Source organism: Corylus avellana, chromosome ca7 (genome assembly GCF_901000735.1).
Source record: "Corylus avellana chromosome ca7, CavTom2PMs-1.0".
Classification (NCBI taxonomy): domain Eukaryota; kingdom Viridiplantae; phylum Streptophyta; class Magnoliopsida; order Fagales; family Betulaceae; genus Corylus; species Corylus avellana.
Genome location: NC_081547.1, coordinates 723,690 through 744,797, shown reverse-complemented (window position 1 = coordinate 744,797; position 21,108 = coordinate 723,690). Strand labels below are relative to the sequence as shown.

The following is a 21,108-nucleotide window of genomic DNA, read 5'->3' as shown; positions in this document are numbered from 1 at the left end:
TTACTCTATTTTAATGGAATCATTTAGTCTAATTTTTAGACCAAAAAATATACATATATTTATCTATATAAATATTTTAAGAAATTTTTTTTAACTAAGTATAAATATTTAACTAGAAATATATTAATATCTTTTTTTTTTTTTAGCTGGAGCAAATTATATATAATGTAGGCATTAAGTCACGAGGTGTAATTTTGGTGTGTGAGATCCAACTTTATTAGTCTCATATGGGGGACAAAAAAAATGCTCTTTTGCATCATAGTGACAATGACTGTTAACTGATCATAGAAAACAAGTTTGAAAACAAGGTGATTAATTATCTAAAAAATAATAAAAGTGAGGAAAGAAGTGACCATGCAAAGGCACAAATGCAAGGATTAAAATTTCTTTAGAAGGTTAAAAGAAAATTTGTTTTTAATGTATGGTTACATAATCTTTTATTCTCATTAGGCTATTTGTATGTGTGCATATATATATATATATATATAGAGAGAGAGAGAGAGAGAGAGAGAGAGAGAGAAGTACAGCAACTCCAAAAAGACCACCGACCCACTATTGGTGCTGTCGTGGGCAATATACGAGGCCGGAGGTTTACCAAAGATGTTAAATTGTTTGTTAAACTCGCCGGAAAACGTTGTCGGGAACGGTACGGAAGTGAGTTTGCTGGAGAGACAGCGAGCAAGGTTGGAATGGCTAGACAAGCTTCAGCAGCCTCAACAACACTATGTTACCAACGTCTCAAACAATTCCATTGAATCCCACGTAAACCCTCGGCATCGGAGTCTGATCAGTGACAACTTGTTGCATGGGGAGCCGGAGCACCAAGACGATCCGTCAGCTAAGGCTGATGTGCAAATTTTGGGTGATGATAGTTTTCCCGGTATTGCAAATTTTGGAAAAGAGTTGGGTTTTGTGTCGCCGGAGTGTAGGAGTAGCGCTTTAACTTTTCATCAGGAGCAGTCTCTTCTGAGGACTTGTAGTCGCCTGCCGGTGGCGGTGGTGGAGGAGATGGAATATGTTTTTGACAAAGACAGGTTGAATAAGAGAAAAGCAGAGGTGTGTTTCTCTGTTTCTCTGTTTCTTTCATTCCCTTTATGCCAAAATTCGGAAAAGCACTTCTTCGTACACAGGATGTTTAGTTGTTACAACTATTTGATTTTGATTGAAGTTGATGATGTTAAAAAGCACCTATAATGGACATAAACGCTTCTGACTTTTGGTGTACAGTTTGTTGTAGCAGTGGAATGTAAAGACAAGAGGATCAAAGGAGATGCAGAAGGAGTTGAATCTGCAGCCAGTGAGAAAAGCTGTGGAGAAACTTCACAGGAGAATTCCATGGCTCTAGTGGTTCAGAAGCCCGACTACATTCATGTGCGGGCTCGACGAGGACAGGCCACTGACAGCCATAGTTTAGCAGAAAGGGTATGTTGGAAAAGATCAATTTTGTTGATTAAGGCGAATCACCTATTGAAAAGTTCAGAATTATATTGTGTCTATGGTCTTCAGGCAAGAAGGGAAAAGATCAACAATAAGATGAAATATTTGCAAGATATGGTTCCTGGTTGCAGCAGAATCCTGGGCAGGGCTGGTATGCTCGATGAAATCATCAACTATGTTCAATCTCTCCATAGACAAGTCGAGGTAATTGAAACTTATTTGGGTTTGCAATTTTAAAAAACGTACTCATTCACTTGCAATTTGAAAATGCAGATTTTTCTACGTTTTCAAATTGTAGTTTTTTAAACAAACTCTCAAACGATACATTTTAGGTGAAATCGCAATGCCATACGCACTAGCGATTTTTGTGTATGATACTTTATTAAGTGGGATTCAATTACATGCAGTTCTTGTCAATGAAGCTTGCTGCTTTAAATCCGCAGCTAGAGATCAACACAGATAACTTTGAGAAAGAGGTAAGGATGAAATCGCTTTTTGTGATCTCTCCTTTGCTTATTGATCCACCACCATGATGGTTTTGTTAAATGGGAAAATTGTATATACTCAAATGTCATTTCTTCTGTAACTGACTCTGTGCTTAAATAATTATGCAACGAAGTTTCCTGCTTACATCACCAGTTTTCCAACAGCCACTAGGCCATCAGCAGTCGCCAATTTGCCTTCCCTTCAGCTTAATCCAGTTCAACAAGGAAACACAAGCTGTGAACTAGATGTGCTGATAAGCTCTTCTGCAACTCTCCCAGAACTATATCCAGATTCATCCTCCTTCTCTGTAATTGCTTCTAGATTCTATGGCTTTTACCATTCAACTACCCTCTTTTTGCTTTATATCATGCTGTCATATCCATGTGCTTTTAATTTCATTGCAGAAAGTTCAATCCTTTCCAACCTGGGAAAGTGGTTTGCCAAGGCCTTATAATGTGGGGTTTCATTGAGGAATATCAGCAGCCCCTTCATGCACAGGTAGCATTTCACATGAATTTTGTTTTCTCTCTCTGTATTTTCCTTCTTCAGTTCAATGTTATACAACATAGGTAAAGGGGAAAATGATTTTGATGGGGGCAAATAGACATCACAAGATGATAGAGACCGTTAACAAACTCTATTATGGCCCATATAGTTTTATGCCCATACTCCGACGCAATTCGAACCCGACACGCGAACACAAATTACTACCTTTACATTGGACATATCAGTCTCAAGCTGAAGATGTAATTGTCGACCCTAATAATGACCATATCAGACGAGTTTGTCCAAAATATATGTGAATCTGATAATTTCTCAGCAAATATGTATTTTTTTGGTTACATGTATCGTTGCTTTATGGTAATGCAGTTATCTTTATGGAATAAGCATAAGATATTATACCCTTGCATGACAATGACAAAAGATTTTCTCTTGTGACCAAATGAATAGAGGGTGAGGAAGGAGGACCACACCAGAGGTATCACAGAAGCCAGATAATGAAAGAAGATAAGGCTCAAGAACAATGGTTAGAGACAGGAAAGCATTGTAGGGGGAGGGGCTGATGAAAAGGGAAGATGCTGCTGACTAATTGACCCACATGTTGTTGCTCTGTCGGATCAACTTGGTTTGGCTGAGAAATCTAGGGCTAGGGCTGGGCTTGTTTGGATTTGTGATTTTTTTGTACTCTGTGGAAGAGAAAAGGCATTGGATAAGACAATGAAATCGTAGGCATTGATTCAACATCCATTGAACAACATAATCTTTTAATAATTTGCATTATTCGGTTCAATGTCATCATTGCTCGTGTGACTTTGTTAAAATATTAATTAACTAATTAAATAATTAAATTGGTTAAATTAGGGTTTATCAATATAATTTCATATCAATAACTCGATACGACGCAACATAAATCAAACACATGAACAAGTATTGCCCAACCAAATTTTAGGTACGCAAAAACTCTTATCCGAAAGATAATTTAAAGGCTAATATTTCGGGGTTATATATAAAAGGTAACATAGCAGGAGGCTATTTGACCAAGACATGACATCTTATTAACCATAAAAGAGTTTTCTTGGTCAATTTGTGGAGCAAAAAACACTCCTGCTTTATATTTTCTTACGACCTAATTTATAGAAAATTTGTCTTTTAATAAAAATTGAAAGCTGTAAATTCAAGGTCATATTTGAGTTATCCATCCTTACAAAATAAGATAAATTTTGATATTATATTTATTTCAACGTTAAATGTTTCTTATGATATTTTTAATTTTGTATGTAATTAAAAAGTACAAGAAAAAAGATTTCCTTTTCTTCCTATTCAGATTATTTTTTTGTGCGTGGTGGTGGTTAATCAGTTTTACTAGATGTCAAACTGTTGATACAATTTTTGGTCCACATTATTGTTTGCAAGCAATATTTCTTTATGGTTGAGCTATGAGCAGAATTTTTGTTCGTCAATGGAATTTTTGCAAAATAAAAGCATGATTAGAGGTCTCTGGTTGGGGCGCCGAAGGCCCTCTAACACTTAAATTAGCATCTCATATATGGGTAAATATATATAGCTATGATATGCCACAAATACTTAGTAATTTGTGTGTGTAAAATGAGATATATGAAAGGGAAAGAGAGGTTATGGAGAAATAACGATCTCCTAAAGAGGAAGAGATGTGAGAGGGAGAAGAGAGTCTAGAATCTCCTCGAGAGGGAGACGGAGAGAGACTTATGTCACCTTTTGAATGGGCAATGGTAAATAAACATAAATAGATGAGAATATTTTATCCCCAACACTAAACAATAAAAATTATCTTCAAGTTTATTTTGGTAGTCCAATTAAGCGATAAAAGATTAGAAATTAGTTTACTAAAATAATTTTCCAACAAAGCAATAAAAAAAAAAAAAATCGGCTTTTTTTTTAAAAAAAAATGAAACATTCACAAGGTTAATGCTACGGAGAAGCATTCATTTTCAATAAATAAATATTGATCTTACTTACATCCTGTTATTTTAATAAAAAAAAGGAAAAAATATAAAAAAACTCTTTAAATTATCAGCCGTTTTCGATTTAGTCTCCTAATATTCCAAAAGTGATAAAGTAGCCATTCAAACTACCAAACTATTACATTTTGACCACTCCATTAGTCAAAACCGTCAGTTTGGACAGAAACTGCAAAACGATATTATTTTGTTATGGGTAAGTTACTACAATGCTCTTTTATGAAAAAAAAAAAAATTGGGGAAAAATATAAAAAAACCATCCAAACTACCGGCCGTTTTTATTTTAGCACCCTAATGTTCAGAAAGTGATAAAGTGGCCCCCCAACAAAACGACATCGTTTTGCAGTTTCTGTCCAAACTGATAGTTTTGACTAATGGAGTGGCCAAAATGCAATAGTTTGGTAGCTTTGGAAGATAGTTTATCACTTTTAAAATATTATGGGGCTAAATCGAAAACGACTGATAGTTTGGAGGGTTTTTTTTTTTTTTTTTCCCAAAAAAACAAAAAAAACAAAAAGATTTGAATGAAGGTTTTTATTTTGGTTTTGGTTTCAGCTTTTTCATTTTCACTTCCCCCCATTTTCTCAGCTGCTCTACACCGCACACACCTTCCGCCTCTGCCCACCACCGCCACCGAACGCACCGGCGACGCCCACCCACCACAGCACCTGCAATACCAATAGTTGTACTTTCACTGGGAAGTATTCCCGGCGACTTTGTACGGCGACGCCCACCAAACGACACCTACGCACCACCAGCGACGCCCACCATCCAAAACTGGCAGGCCGAATACTACCCTAACCTGACATTTGAGGTAGGCTGAATGGGTATCGGTTTTGTTGGGCTGAAATCTTGATGGGTTTTCTTGTTAGGACCGATTATAGTAAGAATTGGTGGTTTTTTGTTTGATTTCGAAAATGGGTAAGAATTTTTGGGTATATTTTGTTTTTCATTGGGTAACCGATTATGGGTTTGGTTCTAATTTTGTGATTTCTTTACTATTTTGATGGAATTTGGATGATTGATTTTCGGATGGAAGGTTGATTTTTGTTGAGTCCTAATTTCCTTGGTCGATGTGTTGAAATTTTTTGGGAATTTTTCTGTTTAAGCCGAATGGATTTGGGGGAAGCTTTCTTCGGTTATTGTTGGTAGTTGTTGAATTTTGATATTCATGATATAACATTTATTCATAACACATGTTTAGCTACAAGCTACGCATTTTTCTGAAGACTATAAGAACTGTTTTGGTTTTGGTTTTATTTGCTCAAGATCAATCTGCTTCTCTTCTCAATAGGTGTTTTAACTCTTGCATGCATATAAGATGTGTATTTGGTTGCTTTGGTCATTATTGCTGTTTTTTTGGTGAATTTTCAGGTTCTGTTTGATTATCAAGAAATTGAGGAATCTAGGCAGTGAAGAAATTAGTTATGAATATTTTGTTAAATCATTTGTAATGAAGAGATTACGATCAAGATTTTTAGGAACCATGAGAAGTCCAATAATTAGTATACTGCAATAATCATTTCATGCGCATATGAGGCTTATAAGGTTCCATGTCATGCTCTGTCCCTAGGAATTCCAATTCACACAATATATGTCCCAATTTTTATGGCATAACTATAGTTCTCAAAAATCTTTCATCCAATTCACATCAAACTCTCATCACCACAAACTAAAATATAATGGCCATTATGGAGAATCAAAGGAGCTATTAACCATGTGTTGGAATCGGATGTCATTATTGATGCCATTATACTTATTAAGCAATTTGAAATTCCGTCAAAATATTAGAACTCTTGCTTGAAGCAACAACCAGAACAATAATTTAAACTTAAATTAGAAATATACATGTTCGTGGGTATTTCAGCATGTGTTGGAATTGAAATTCACAATTCTAATTACCCAAAACATAAGCTAAATTTATCAATGAATCACATTCATATCTCGCACAAACCAATCCTGAAAGAAAAGAAGTCATAAACTAAATTTTTGGACGACTTTAAGGCTACATAAAAGTATAGGACAAATGACGATTATCCAACTGCAAAAAACGCATAAATACCCATCAACGATGTGCACCCATTAACAATTTGCCCTAAATCCCTCACATTTTTGCAATTTCTTCGATCCAAACACACACAAAAATTTTATTGTAAAATAAAGGAAAAAGTCTTTTAAGTTTTAGAAGAGTTTCTTATAGGGGAAAAGGCCGTGGTGGCCAGTTCGCTGGATTGTGGTGGCCGGTGGTTTGGGAGAGAGAGAAACTATGTTCGGGTCAAAGCTGCTTCTGCTTCATGGTGGCCGGTGCTCCTACTTCGTGGTGGTCAGTGTGGCCAGCGGTGGTGGATGGGGGTGGCAGCCGTTTGTGGTGGTGGGTGGGAGGGGTGTGAGAAATTGAGAGAGAGAGAGAGAGAGAGAGAGAGGCGAGAGATTTGGGGGTGAAAGTGAAAGGTGAAACCCTAAAGTGATACACTAACGTGCGCGAAAAATTATTAATTATTATTATTATTTTTTAATATTAAAAGGCTGGTTAACCTAGATTGGATTAACCAGCCTTTTTTGCGGACGGGTTCTGCACTTTGTGCTACTGCGTAGCATTACTCATTAATTTTAGGCTTTTGAATGTTTGAAAGGTTTTCTGTTCCAATTAGTTTCTTTGTCAAAATTAGGGTCCAGTCTCCGGAGCGAAGGTAACTGTTAGGCTATGGCAACGGAGTCATCCGAGGGAGAAGAAGAAGGGAAGATCACCAGTGGGAATCATGTGCTGATAGTGGAAGATGACCTTCGAGAACTGGGAAAGAAGGCCGCTTGGAGTGTCAGCTCTTGCAAGCCTGGCAATGGTGTCGGTTCTCTCCGCGACGACAACCTTGAAACCTATTGGCAGTAATTGATCACACACACCCACCCAACAGGATTAATCTCTCTGATTTCTCTCTTTTTGAGACCCTAATTAGTGTTTTGTTTTTGGGTTTCAGATCAGATGGTGCGCAGCCTCATTTGGTTAATATTCAGTTCCAAAAGAAAGTTAAGCTTCAAGTATGTGAGATGCAGATTGTGATCTCAAACTTTCACCTTCTTCCCAACTTGTTTTTGTGGATTAAGGGGAATTAATGGGATTGTTTTTGTTTTTGAAGTTAGTCGTTCTTTATGTGGATTTCAAGCTTGATGAGAGCTACACGCCGAGTAAGATCTCCATTCGCTCCGGTGATGGGTTCCACAACTTGAAAGTAAGTTCTCTGGTTTTGGATTATGTTAATAATCTTTGAATTGGAACATATTGACAGAAGCAGTAATCAATATTTTTGGTTTTGCTTTTAATTTGTTCATTAAGAGTCAATTTGGTTAATCTGGTTGTGCTCTCTGCAAATGTTTTTAGGAGATAAAAACTATGGAACTTATCAAGCCTAGCGGTTGGGTTTATGTATCCTTGTCTGGAAATGATCCTAGGTAAGCGGTTGAAGCCATATTTACATGTACTGCTTTTGCCCTTATTCTTCCAACACTCACAAATTGTTTTCCTATTTCTTCTGTCTGTTTCAAATAGTTTTGAGTTATAAGTGGGTAATACATCTTATTTCGATGTTTTTTTTTTTTTTTTTCCAATCATTTGCAACTATGCATGAATTTAACTCACATGCAGAAAAGGGTAGGGGAGATTCATTTCAAAGCATGTTGTAAGTACTAGGGAAAGCTTTAGTCACATTTGCGCTATCACTCTAAAAGTACTAGTCAATTTGGAGCTTTTATAAAATTACTTATAAAACTCAGTCTCACTTAGTAAGGAACTAATGTATGACATGCCTTTATAAACCACTCCTTTATGTGTTCTTAAATCCCTGATGTCCTCGTTAGGGCTACATCATGTAAAGCTTCAATAGCATATGGTGTTACTAGGTTGCTCTGATACCATTTGTAACAATCTAGAGGAAGTGCTAGCCAAATCTGTACCGTCACTCTAAAATGACTATTCAATTTGGATATTCTTTAGAATCACTTATAAACTTTCGTCTAAACTGATAAGGAGCCAATATGAGAATTAACACCCGTGAGTGTCTTTATAAATCACCCATCTATATGAGATACTCATCTTCTTAAATATGAGATTGTGGAAGTATTCAAGACCCATTAGCTATCCTTTCACAACCTGTTGACCGTGGTTACTGATATTATATTTTACTAACTTAAGAAATTAAGAATTAATTATGGTTTTCTATGTCAACACAAGCCCCACAAACCCCTGCATTGAATTAGCACATCCATTTCTATCAAATCATGTAAGTTTTACTGAGTTGGTTTAGGATCTAAGATACGGTGCGGTGCCAAAGAGAAACATAACTGTAAGGCAATTCCTTTTATATATTTTTCGGATAACATTTGATATTCTGCACTTGTGCTGGAATTTGTAGTTTTATTGCTGCAGTGGGGTTGCTAAGTGAAAGTTGATTACTATGTGACTGAACCACGAGAGTGCTTATATTTCTTGTCCTTGAAAGTGATTTGGATGTGTTGATCTTGTGTGGTTCATTTGTACTTGTCTGCACTGATTTTTGTAGTGTAAACTTCTTTACTCCAACGTGTTTGGCAGGGAAACTTTTGTCAACACTTTTATGTTGCAAATTGCTGTGTTGTCAAACCATCTCAACGGGAGGGATACTCATGTGCGCCAGATCAAACTTTATGGGCCTCGACCGTGCGTCTCCTTTATACTTTTTGTTCATCAATTATGGATCATTAACATCACCATATAGATTATTTAAATTTTCATCGCAGGAACCCTATTCCGCATCAACCATTTCACTTTACTTCACGGGAGTTCATCACCTACTCTTGCGTGAGATGAGAAAGGTTACCGAGCAAAAACTGTGTTGAACCGAGGAGTGAAGCAAGCTTCTATAAGAGTAGCCGGCTCATATTAAGAACCATGAGTATGTATCTCTAGCCATGTATAATCTGTACGTTCAATTTTTTTTCAATACCAAAGATTTAGAACAATATTATTTGGTTCCTTGTTACAAGAAGTGTCAATTGTTTGGTTTTTCTAGTGATATAGCTTGAACTTGCTTTATTTCTTAATCCTCACGACATCTCTTACATCTTCGGGAAAAACCAAGTACTTTGCGCTAAAAAATACTCCACTGGCGAGGTCTTGTTTTGCCTAATGACGTCTTTTACAAATTTCCTGCACTTTCCCTTGGTAGTGTTTGTTGCATGCTTTTGAAATCAGATGACTTGTTGATTATATCAGTAGGATTCTAAAGGGGAAAGCCTTGGTTGAAGCCTTTTCGGCCTTTGCATTCTATTGGCAATTAGCGTTTATTATGTCGAGATATAGGTATAAGATTATATAGGTTAATCATAACTCAATTAATTTAAGTAAATGAGTCAGACCTCTCAGCCCTAATATGATAATTTTATATTGAGTTCATAGGTCGTATCGAAAAATGTTCTCCCAAAGTGCAGGTCTCATCTGCTCAAGGCACTTGGACCCTACACAGGCTATACTCTTTCATTTTCTTTCTCAAATTTGGGATCCCACCCTCAAATAATGAAGTTTCTTTTTCTAATGAATTTTCAAGGGGCTTATTAGGAACTAATTTGCCTTTAAAAAATTCTTTGATTGAGCCGACTAAACTCTTTGATGCACTGTGCCTGGAATCCGGTTCAAACTCTTTTGCCACTATTAGAAACAAGATTCCACGCATAAACAAAATAAGAATAAATAATAAAGTAAAGAGAGATTCTCTATTTGCTTACCAGCAAATAAAGTAAAGAATCTAAGTTGTTTTCCAAACAAAGATTATGTCACCCAAAAAAGGTGCAAGTAAGATAATATTCATATGACATCTTTCGATTCATAGAGTTCTTATAGGATTTTTTTTATTATTATTATTTAAATTGAGTTCTTATAGGACTTGATAGTCCTCCATTAACTTGATTTCAGCCCTGCATATTTTCTACAACAATTCTTACTGCAACCTAGTAACTGTATTATAGTTTTAGACTTTATGCTAAAATCTAATTAAAACTTCCACTATTTAATTACCCTCTTTCGGGAGTGGATGGATCTTTTTTAACGGCAATCTAGTTACAGATTACGCTCTCCTGGACAGCAATATCTCAAAAAAAATTCAAGAAAATATTCAGATTATATCTTTATTACAATTCGCCAATTTATAAATAACTTATAAAAAAAGTAATGTGAAGACGCTAATTTTTTTAGCATGCACATTAGTACTCTCACGCAGCAATCTGAGGCTGAAATTAAGAATTAAAGTACATATTGAAATCTCTAACAATTTGTTGTCTAAATGAGTAGCAATTTATAAGAGTCCATGTAAAACCCATTGATTCATATGGACTCTCATAATTACTACCTAAAGCAGCAAATTGCTGAGAATTCATATCCATTAAGTACTCTCGACTATCAAGCCAAATAGCTCTTACCACCACATTTTCTTTTCTTTTCTTTTCTTTTTTTTTTTAAAAAAACACACCATGATCATGAAAGAAATGCACAGGCAAAACTATAATATGAGTCTATTTGGCTCATAGGGTCAAAAGTGCATTTTTAAACAAAATCATAAAAAGTCTCATTTGAAATGTGTTTTAAAAAAAAAATAGCAATTTAAAAAGGTTAAAAAGACGTGAAACTGCAAATCCAAACTGACCCTAACCAAAATCCAAAGACAGGATGACAATTACTGGTTCTAAACCTATATCAGAAAATACCCTATTGCAAATGAAGTTAGAACCCATCAAAGATAGATCATAGAACCAAGACGCCTAAAACCAATTAACCCTAGAGGAGAAACTAGAGGCACAACCACGAGTTAAGCTCCAACCGACTCTAAAAGAGCCATAAAATCCACCACGATGAGAAGCAGACATAATTTACTTAATTATTTTTAATTTAATTTCAGTAGTGCCAAGAAGTGGAACAACATACAAGTCAAATCCCGCAGGGGAAAGAAAAAACTACTGGATGCACAAGATTCTCAGCAGTGTTCTGCCATGCATAATGAACTTTCAGGAAGAGCATTATCTTCTATTCCCAAAATTTAAAGGGAAATTCAGCAAATGGAGATCAAGATCTCCAACCAACATGGGTTCATTCACAGGCAGGTTTAGTATCAAAGCTGCTCAGGCAGATAGCAAAGGCTTGGAAGGCAGAGAGTGGGTAGCGATAATCCATGGTGAAGATGTCTTTTCCAATTTTCCCGAACTGTAAGATCACCTTTTCTTGCTCTGCAGCTGAAACATTATGGGATGGACCAACAGCTGCCACAAGCTGGAAATTCTTAACAGAAGCAACTGTAACCCGTCCTCTGAAATTTAAGCACCAGCACTGCAGCTGCTCATGCCATCTAGGAGCCTTATTTTTAAGAACAAGTGGCTCTCCCGAGCCCCGGACTGACACCACTGGTGGCTCTGAGAGGCTTGTGGAGCTGAAATCTATGATTGAATCCTTTCCTTTCGGAACTGGTAAGGGAGAAGAGAACAACTGCTCATCAAAAGAGTGTGGGAATGATGTTGGTGTTGGAGCAGTTCCACCCTCCTCAATAGAAGACATGAGTATGGTGTGCATGGCGCAATTCATTCTCCTCGGTCCTCTGGTGCGAAGCACATTGAGCTCGTAGGAGACGGTCCCTACGCTATAGTTACATGCTGGTACTCTCGGAGATACCTGCTTAGAATGAAATCTTCGACTGGACCGACTATTTAGTTGAACGGTGGCTTCACATGGAGGTTGGCTATCATATATGGTGAACTTCGTACCCAAAAAATTAGACCTGTAAAAAATTTGTCAATAAATGTTAGGGGATATGAATGAAGAAGTGATGCAAAAGGGTACGTAGCAACTGCATTGGACAAGACTTGCCTCAATTTACCAACATATGCACTGCTGGCCCGAGAAAAATCATCCCCAACCAAAGATATAACAAAGTCTGTGCTTGTTGCCCTTCTGATCTTTTTGGCTGCTAACAACAATTTTTCACTCTCATCTTCGGCTGTCAATTTAATAAGCTCATAAGTGAGAACCACGTAGGAAATGATATATTTTTGTCCCACCAAATTATTCAATTGATTCCTTTCATCAAATAGGGTTATCCTGGGCGTTATCACTAGTTTCCTCCCATACAATTATTTAAATCTATATTAGGAAATCCGCCACATCTATATTAGTTCCTTTTACTGAATTCTTCAGAAATAGGATACACAAAAAAAGAGACCATAATCATTTTATGTACACAACTTCTACCAGCATTGTAAAACTCAAAATTCCAGATATCAAGAGCAGCAGTCCAGCATTCTCAAGCAATAATGTCAGGGTTCATAAGCTTAAATTTATTCAAAAATGAGACAAATGAAGAGAATTACTCACAAGGCACCAGACCACAGAACAGAAAATATGTAGAACTGGCTCTGTCCCTTCTGATAAAGCACTGTATTGGGGACTCTCGAGGGCCGGGCTATTCATAAGCATAGAAAGAGTAAATGAGGATGACAAAACGCAGACTCCCAAAAAAAATGAAGAAAAAAGAAAGGGGGAGGTAAAAAAGAGCAGAAGAAAAAGAAAAGAGCATTACCTGCTTCAGTGAGATAGGAAACGTGAGCCTTCCACATTCCTCAGGAGTTTTGACAATCTCCCTAGTGATTACCCTCCATGACCTACAAACTGAAGCACAATAGACAACAGCTTTCCGAGCAGGCCACGAGGTCTCACTCTCTTCTACCCTCCGGATTATGTCCAAGAGCAATTCAGGTGGTAAATTGGACCACCGGCCCTGCTGAATTGGTTCCAATAAGGGTAGTGGCGTTTGATCGGGAGCAATATGCGACCTTGACTTTCTATGCCAATACTTTCTTTCCCCTCCTCGCCTTGACATGCTCCCCATTCCATCCTTCATCTCCCGCAGCTCGCGAACAATGCTTTTAAGGGACATTTTAATGTATCACATCAATCCTCTCCTTCAATATCCAACTGCAAACCAAGAAAATCCACCTAAGTTACAACAAAAACCTACAAACCGGTTGAAACCATTCTGGAAATTTTGAAAAGATAACTCTTCAAATATTCAACTTAGAATTAGACTGTTTGTTTAGGCATAATATGTTTTCCACTTTCTTCCGTTGCAGGCAGAAATGATTTCAGAGTCGACTCCAATATAACACCAACCTGGGAAAAAAGTGGTTTTGTGATATTATTTTTGTTTGTGATGGTTTCTGTTGTGGGTGCGGTGGTGAGAGAGACTCGGTCTTCGGTTATGGGTTGTTTCCAGTGAGGCAACGGATAAACCAACGAAACACCTGAAAACCTTTTCAACAGCATTTTCAGGTTCCGATTTTTCACTATAAATATTTTCGATATTTATCCTCGGGAAAAATGTTACGCCTAAATAAACACAATGTATTTACAAAGTTAAGCTAGCAATCACTGCGGAAAATACGAAAAATGCAATTTATTCTAAATTTAACACCCAAAAATCTTGCACAAAACTCATAGCTATCACTTCTAAGCATTTACTAGGATAGGCTAGTAATCACTGAGGAAAAGATGATGGAAACTGCAATTTCTTCTCAATTTAATTCAACACCCAAAAATCAAAGCCTTCTTTTCTTCTTCCCAATCTTCCATCAAAATCATAGCTATTACCCACAATCCATGCGAATCCAACCATAACCTCCGAAACCCATTACAATTTAAAGCACAACAACAACAAAACAGTAACTTTCCTGAAGATACCGATTGAAGAACCTGAAAAAGACAATCATTCCAAACCCAAACGAACAATAAAAAATGTGGATCCAAGAGCAACCAACCTGTCCAGCTACACCACACCAACAAAAACACACGGATCGGACCGAACCAGCTCAAAAGATCCAGAACCTTCTTTCCAAAGATATCATTGGCGGACCTCTTCCGATCGCCGAGCAAACCTAGAACTCCGGAAACGGAGGGCTGCGAGATGGCCGACGCATCATGGTTTTTGAGTCGCCGCCGGCACCACCACCACCTCCGGCGCCGAAACTCCAGAACAACCGTTAAGACGACGACAACTAACCCACCACCACTACCACCGCAAGGCCACAGCTTTCGTTTTGTGGATTAGAGGACCCTCAAGAATTTGCTCTCTCACCTTAAAAACCGGATCCAAGGCTCACTTTTTTCGCTTTTCTTATTTTAATATATCCCGTTGGATTATTAAATTCTTTGAGCGCATCAGGGGTCTGATTTGATCGTACTGTTTCAAGCCAAACACGTGTTGCGATCAAGCTGTTTGGATTTGGGATTTGATTGGAGTATATTGATCGACAATCCTCCATATTTTGGTACTAAGATAATATAATACTCTTTAAGAATTACAGATTTTCCTGGGAAAATTTAGGACAACGAGGGTTTTATGTGACAAATAGGAGACGACAGAAGTGGTCAGCTCTTGCTATAGAAAGACATATAATAACATAAATATAAAGAAGAATAGTATGAAATAAAGAAAAGAGAGTAAAACATAAGGTGGTTCGATATATAGCCCACATCCACACACTAAATTCTTAATAAGTTATATATTTTTTTGATTGTATAAAATGATTACATAATTTTATTTATAGAACTTTATATGTGATTTGAAATATTTTAAATACAAACATATCATTTAAATCATAATTAACAAATATTATCTAAATTCCTTCATTTAGGAAATACAAAATCAAAATTTATTGTAAATGATTTATAACATTTTTTTCTTTTTTTATGTAGAATGAAATATATAATTAATGAGGTGTGATACAGACATAACTTAAACCCAACTTTAGCCCAACTTTTAGACCAAATTTCTTTTTCTCTCTAGTTTAAGGCTCTCTCTCCTCCAAAGGCAGTTTTTTTTTTTTTTAAACTTAAGAGAAAAGTCGGACCAAAGTTGAGTTTAAGTTGTGCCTTTATCATTTTCCATAATTAAAACTTCAAATTTTAATTCAAGTTTCTTCTTGTATTTTCAAATTTATTGTAATGCAAAAATAATTAAAATTTATATAAAGCACACTTAAAAAATTTATTATCATCAATCATAAACGTTGATAGACCATATATACACTCGGCCCATTTAAGTCGAGCGAGTACACTAGTGACCTCAGGATCCGAGTCTTGATGACTAGACTACGAAAGTTGATGTAAGAAACAAGACATAAAACATACAATATGACTCGATATATTAACTTAACTGTTAATTAAAGAGTAATGTTATTGGTCATCTTTTTATTCTCTTAAAGTTGATGTGAATTTTAAAATTACTGTTAAATTTTAGATGAATCATACTTAAATTTGGATCCAATGGTGATTTTGAAAACCGTATCAACTTTAAGAGGATAGAAAGATGATAAACAGATAGTTCTTAGCATTACTCTTAATTAAAAACGTTGAAATTATAGCGCTCAGATTAATTACTCTACAATTTTATAGGCAAAATCTAGTTAAGGCTATAATTCACTGGTGACAGCTGGGAATGTTATATTACCATTTCTTGTATGATAAGAACCTTACATTATAAAATTGTCTAAATTGTGTTTTAAGCATTAGACAGCTTTTTTTTTTTACTAATTTAAATATCAAAAAGTTTTTTTATTAATAATTTTAGACAAATTTATTAATAGGTATCTGTGTACTGAATTGGACCGTGCAATGAATTTGGAATTAAAAATAAAAACTCCAAAGCTTTGGTAGAGGCAATTAAAATTGAAAAAGCCAAATAAAAACAAGAGCCCGAGCCCCCAAGAGTGGGTCAAAGTAAGCCATGTGAGAGGCACACTAATTTAATAGGAGTAACCCATGTCAGATTGGACCCCAGCCGGGCCCACACCTTCACGTGCTCCGGCCCAATCCCCTCTCTCTCTCTCTCTCTCTCTCTCTCTACTCCCGAGAGGCGTGGAAGGATGTACTGGATTAGTCATCACTGCGTAACATGTTGAAAGTACACTATTGAATATTAACTACTAGACCACACTTGCACTCATTCATACTATTTATACTACACATTTCATCAATTTTTCTGTCCAAATTATTAAAATTAATACAAAATTTATTTATTTAAGTTAATTTTGAAGTCTATCCATTTGGACAATAAATAGTTGAGTATAGGAACGAAGTCAGCCTTGAGAATGGGTAGGGGCCATGGCTGAAAAAATTTAATGAACGGGGGCCATTAGCCAAAAAAAAAAAAATTAACCATAAATTTTTTTTTTTGTCATTTGGGCACCTGCCAGTCCTCCCTTTCATCCGTCCCTGGTTGAATACTCTGTTGAGCCAAGTAAGATGAGCTTTTAGCTACATGGCTATTTTGTTAAGCCGAATGTGAACGTTCTGAGCCTAAAAATATGAAGTTTGACAATTTAAATAAAAAAATTTAGGGATTTGTGAAGAGAAAATAGACTTGTAGTCAAATACTTTGCATTGTGATGTACGAGACAGTTGCATGGCAAAAGTCTAAAAGGAGGATTTAAGAGACAATTGTATCATTTTAATTTTTTTTTTAAAGGGAAGGTTGGATGGCCACACTTCATTTATAACTTATAAGCATCACTATAATAGCATCTTACCCTATTGAAGATTAAGTACGAAGAATTAAAACGGTTCATATACCATTAAATTTATAAAATTTATTTCGAATTGTAAAATGAAATATTGATCGGCACACAAGAAAATTCACTGTTATCTAACACGAGTCAACAATTTTAAGAGAATCAAGATTTCTGACAATTTTATTGTTCGTATAATCAATAATCTAAACAACAAATATGAAAGAATTCCTATAAAATCGATAGGCCATGCAAATTGACGAAATCTTAAAGGAATTTAAGGGGCCTTAGACTTTGTAGACTCCAAGTACACAAGTAGGTGAAGCTTGGCTGGGCATTTTTGGCTTTGCTGTTTACAGTTATCAAAGAACAAAGACTAGCATACCTTCCATTTGGAATGGGGACCAAGAAGAAGATAACAACAATGAAAAATTAAAAAATTAAAAAAAAAAAAAAAAAAGATGTTGGTGCACGTTAAAAGCTAAGGAGTTGATGATTATTGTCGAGGCTTAGTTGTCTGGTTGGCTGAGGTTGTGGAGGCCCACGTAGATCCACTTTTACAATGGTTGCTCTTATTGTCTATGAATTTTATATATGCCGGGCTGGTATTAGTTGGAGGATTCTATGACACTGAGGCTCCTCGATCATTCTCGATCTCTGTGTGAAAGTTGACAGCCATGGCATATTCCATCAACTTGTAAAAAAGTCTTTAATTTCCATCCCCTTGATTGCCAGCTGACAATCGACAATTGACATGTCCCATGAAGCTGTGGATACATTGGGACCATTGGGCTACTTGTAATTCTATAGATTTAAGCATTTCCTTCAAAATGCACGGCTTTAATTGTGTCACAAGCAATCTTATATACTATACTTATATTTCATTAAGCTAACGTGATAATGTCTATCAATTCTTATTAGCAAAATAGTAATGTTGTATCAACCCAACGGACATGTGGGTGTACTATATAACGGTATTCAAAAATATCAAAAGAAACTAATAGATAGTTGGACCACATACTATACAACGATATTCAGAAATATTAAAAGAAATTAATAGATAGTTGGACCACCCACCCTTTATATAAGGTACATAGTCAAGACACCACTTGAGACAGTGGCTTAACCCTACATAGATTGGTTGAGTATCCTAAGGGTATGATTTGAGTGGGCCGACTACCCCTTTATATTTAAGGGTGGTGGCTGGTATCTTCTGTGTTATGAAAACCACTCTCGAATCTTTAGAGGTGGTCACATTACACCCATCAAGTGATTAACTTACCTCAATCACACACTTAAAACTCTGTAAAGGTGAGGTGAGGGGGGTCGAATGCTTGGCATCTTAAAGGGTATTTAATTGATTTTTATTATTATTTTCTTATTAAAGTGGCCTAATTTAAACAGTTTATTTTTAAATAAAACAGCTTGGATTTTTGCAATTGCAAGTGTAATTCAAGGAATTGCAGGGATCTCGTAACCTGCAATTTGCAGGGGCCTAAATAGTAAATCCGACTATAGACAATACCTAATCAATTCTTTTGCCAGAGGATTCATGGTGCTGCACACGGAATTGCATGCAGATAAAGGTGAATAATTATAGTAAGTGTGCGGAAGTTAATGGGGTCTCATTCCTTTTCTTCTTTTTACAATTAATTTTACTAGAAAAAAAAAATATAGAGTTTAGCAACTCATTCTTACAAAATAAATTAAAAAACACAAATTTAAAACTATTTTACAAGCAATAGAATAATTCAAATCTCACAATTTTTTTTACTGTGATAGCGTTAAAATTAATTCTCAAGATTTCAAATCAAGCGGAACAAAGTACTTATAAAATAAGAAAAGTTTACCTCAAACGCTTACAACACGAGATACCTCAAATGCTTAAGTTAACGGTGATGGCCAAAAAGCTCTAGAACTCCGAGAAACAAAGGAAATAAAGCTTAGAAAAGAAAGATTATGTCTAGTTGTCTACCTTAACCTTTGGGATTGTGTTTTTATGCTCATGAGAGTCCTCCCCTAAATGGTCATAATCTCACTTGATTAATGTTAATCATTCCCTCTTATCCAAAAGTTCTATTTAAGGTTATGGATTGGATTCTATTAAAGCGTTGACAAACAGCATAATTAGAAAACCAATAAGAAAAAAAAAGGGTCGTCGGTGCTTGGGAAAGTTGCTTTCTTGGTGGGCAATATTTTCAAACCTATTTACCCTATTAATTGGTTTTTGGTTGTTTGGCACTCAATTTGTAACAGTTGTAGATGTGACGACTTTAGACTAAATAAAAAGTCATGCCCAAAATACTTTACCTATATGTCCCGACTGGGTATCACCACCTTCTACCCCTGGAACCTCTCGTTCCAATTTCTACAGTAAAAGATTCCTAACTTATTTGGCATTTAGGGTTTATCTGTATTAATACGGTATCAAATTAGGGTCGAAGGATTTTGAAACGGTCATGTAATTATACCTGTAATTTCTGTTTTGGCGCTTAAACTGCTTTTTGTAGCCCTTAATGAGAGAATCGGGTCATTTTATGACCAATTTCTTACTTTTTCTCTTGTATTTCTTGCATTTTTTTTTTTTTGGTCTATTGTCGGAGAGTCCGCCATTTTTTTAGTGTTTTAATTGTCGTAATTCTTTCCTTATTTGCGCAGGAAAAAATTATATAAGTATTGAATTGTCAAAATTAGAAACTTACGAATTAAATTACATTTTTTCCAATTGCTAATTTTTAGATATGCATGCATACACCACACCCAAAAAAAAAAAAAAAAAATCGTTGCATTAATTAGACGGATGAAACAAGCATATCCACATCATCTCTTAAATGTTAATCCCAAAAATAATGAATAACTTTGAAGCACACGTGGCGCTCCATGTTATAAGGTAGAGTAATTACACAAAACATCTATGTAATTTTATTTGGGTAAGGAAAGTATTGGTCCTATTTTTCTCTTCTAATTAAGCACAAGCGATTTTCCTGGTTTTCTTGTTAATTAAGGTTGTTTTGGTGCACCCCTAAGTGTACTGTTCTTGTCTTTGGCTTGATATTCTTTTAACATTTCATTAATCATTATTAAGAATATTACACACATTTAATTTTCCTTGGATTTTTTTTTTTTTTTTTGGGGGAGTTTATAAACCACACATTTATAGTCCATCAATGTTGATGTTCGGGCCTTTTGGGCCAGAATTTATGGCCCAGAAGTTCGGGCCTGTCTAATACATGTTATCCTCTCAAGGTCTTAGGTCCAACTTAAGTACCTGTTGGCCCAACCTAATAATCCAAAAAATTTCTTCCTTTATTATTTCATCCTTTCTTAAGCATCTACTAAATGAGCTTTTTTTTTTTTTTTTTTTGAGGTATTAATTAAATAATTAAATTTATTATTTTTAGTAGGTCAAAATTTTCACAACTTATCAACGGATATAACACTTTTGGTATGAATAGTTTATTAGTATGGGCATGAATGTTCTTACTTGGACATCTTGTTTGGGTTATACGGTTGAAAGCGTCGGTCTTTAAAACCGAAGTATTGGTAGGAATACCAGGAGGAGGAGGAAGGGGGAGTAGGGGAGAGGGGGTTCGAATCCCTCTCCATTCACGAATTCATAAGTTCTCTCTTATATTGTATATGTAATCCAGACTTGTTCAATCAATCAAAAAGACAAAAAAAATTTACTTTTTAAACTTCTGAGATAATAGGTGCTTCGAGATTCAAAGTCTAAACTTTGATTCTACCGTTTATTTAATTTTAATAAAATTATTAAATAAATGATTTAATTTGTGATATATTGTCAGTTTAAGCATTCGCCCACATGCATTCGCTCCAACATGTTTCTGGATACAGAGAATGGATGCCTTCTACAGTAGCATGAAGAGACCATGCACCCCTAACGACTTTGTCCAAGGTATTAGAAGAAAGGTCTTCGTTAACGAGACATTGAATGATCTTTTTCAGTAATTAATGGATTTTTTTTTTCTTTTTTCTAAAATCAACTATTTACACCATCATTAAAAAAATCAAACCCACCATGATACGTCTACACAGACAAATATATAATAAAAAAACACACACACACACGCATAATATAAATACATATATTATACAT

General features: G+C 35.7%; 3 protein-coding genes across 3 annotated transcripts; 2 read left to right on the top strand and 1 right to left on the bottom strand.

Annotated features, from left to right (window-relative positions):
• The first annotated feature begins 541 nt into the window (after positions 1 to 541).
• LOC132187054 (transcription factor HBI1-like) lies at positions 542 to 3,088 on the top strand. The gene is made up of 7 exons (XM_059601207.1): positions 542 to 1,056; positions 1,228 to 1,422; positions 1,507 to 1,641; positions 1,845 to 1,913; positions 2,057 to 2,230; positions 2,328 to 2,421; positions 2,875 to 3,088. Exons 1-6 carry the CDS (start codon positions 601 to 603, stop codon positions 2,391 to 2,393), a joined length of 1,095 nt encoding a protein of 364 aa, XP_059457190.1. The 5' UTR covers positions 542 to 600; the 3' UTR covers positions 2,394 to 2,421; positions 2,875 to 3,088.
• Positions 3,089 to 4,988: 1,900 nt separating this feature from the next.
• Positions 4,989 to 9,439, top strand: LOC132187056 (anaphase-promoting complex subunit 10). The gene is made up of 7 exons (XM_059601209.1): positions 4,989 to 5,235; positions 7,091 to 7,304; positions 7,397 to 7,457; positions 7,556 to 7,648; positions 7,798 to 7,868; positions 9,007 to 9,111; positions 9,192 to 9,439. Exons 2-7 carry the CDS (start codon positions 7,126 to 7,128, stop codon positions 9,259 to 9,261), a joined length of 579 nt encoding a protein of 192 aa, XP_059457192.1. The 5' UTR covers positions 4,989 to 5,235; positions 7,091 to 7,125; the 3' UTR covers positions 9,262 to 9,439.
• Positions 9,440 to 11,308: 1,869 nt separating this feature from the next.
• LOC132186789 (tubby-like F-box protein 5) lies at positions 11,309 to 14,758 on the bottom strand. Its single transcript, XM_059600851.1, has 5 exons — positions 14,244 to 14,758; positions 13,010 to 13,404; positions 12,805 to 12,892; positions 12,301 to 12,430; positions 11,309 to 12,211 (listed from the first exon to the last, which is right to left on the bottom strand). The coding sequence occupies exons 2-5, from the start codon at positions 13,364 to 13,366 to the stop codon at positions 11,530 to 11,532; spliced, it is 1,257 nt and encodes a 418-aa protein (XP_059456834.1). The 5' UTR covers positions 13,367 to 13,404; positions 14,244 to 14,758; the 3' UTR covers positions 11,309 to 11,529.
• Positions 14,759 to 21,108: the final 6,350 nt, after the last annotated feature.

What these genes read in the sequence shown, in the direction of transcription:
- LOC132187054 (XM_059601207.1), top strand. Translation starts at nt 601, where the DNA reads ATGTTAAATTGTTTGTTAAACTCGCCGGAAAACGTTGTCGGGAACGGT. An exon ending in TGAATAAGAGAAAAGCAGAG is followed by an intron (nt 1,057 to 1,227) that starts GTGTGTTTCTCT and finishes TTTGGTGTACAG; the next exon opens with TTTGTTGTAGCAGTGGAATG. An exon ending in GCCATAGTTTAGCAGAAAGG is followed by an intron (nt 1,423 to 1,506) that starts GTATGTTGGAAA and finishes TATGGTCTTCAG; the next exon opens with GCAAGAAGGGAAAAGATCAA.
- LOC132187056 (XM_059601209.1), top strand. Translation starts at nt 7,126, where the DNA reads ATGGCAACGGAGTCATCCGAGGGAGAAGAAGAAGGGAAGATCACCAGT. An exon ending in AACCTTGAAACCTATTGGCA is followed by an intron (nt 7,305 to 7,396) that starts GTAATTGATCAC and finishes TTTGGGTTTCAG; the next exon opens with ATCAGATGGTGCGCAGCCTC. An exon ending in AAACTTTATGGGCCTCGACC is followed by an intron (nt 9,112 to 9,191) that starts GTGCGTCTCCTT and finishes TTTTCATCGCAG; the next exon opens with GAACCCTATTCCGCATCAAC.
- LOC132186789 (XM_059600851.1), bottom strand. Translation starts at nt 13,366, where the DNA reads ATGTCCCTTAAAAGCATTGTTCGCGAGCTGCGGGAGATGAAGGATGGA. An exon ending in GTTCTGTGGTCTGGTGCCTT is followed by an intron (nt 12,431 to 12,804) that starts GTGAGTAATTCT and finishes TTAAATTGACAG; the next exon opens with CCGAAGATGAGAGTGAAAAA. An exon ending in GCATATGTTGGTAAATTGAG is followed by an intron (nt 12,212 to 12,300) that starts GCAAGTCTTGTC and finishes AATTTTTTACAG; the next exon opens with GTCTAATTTTTTGGGTACGA.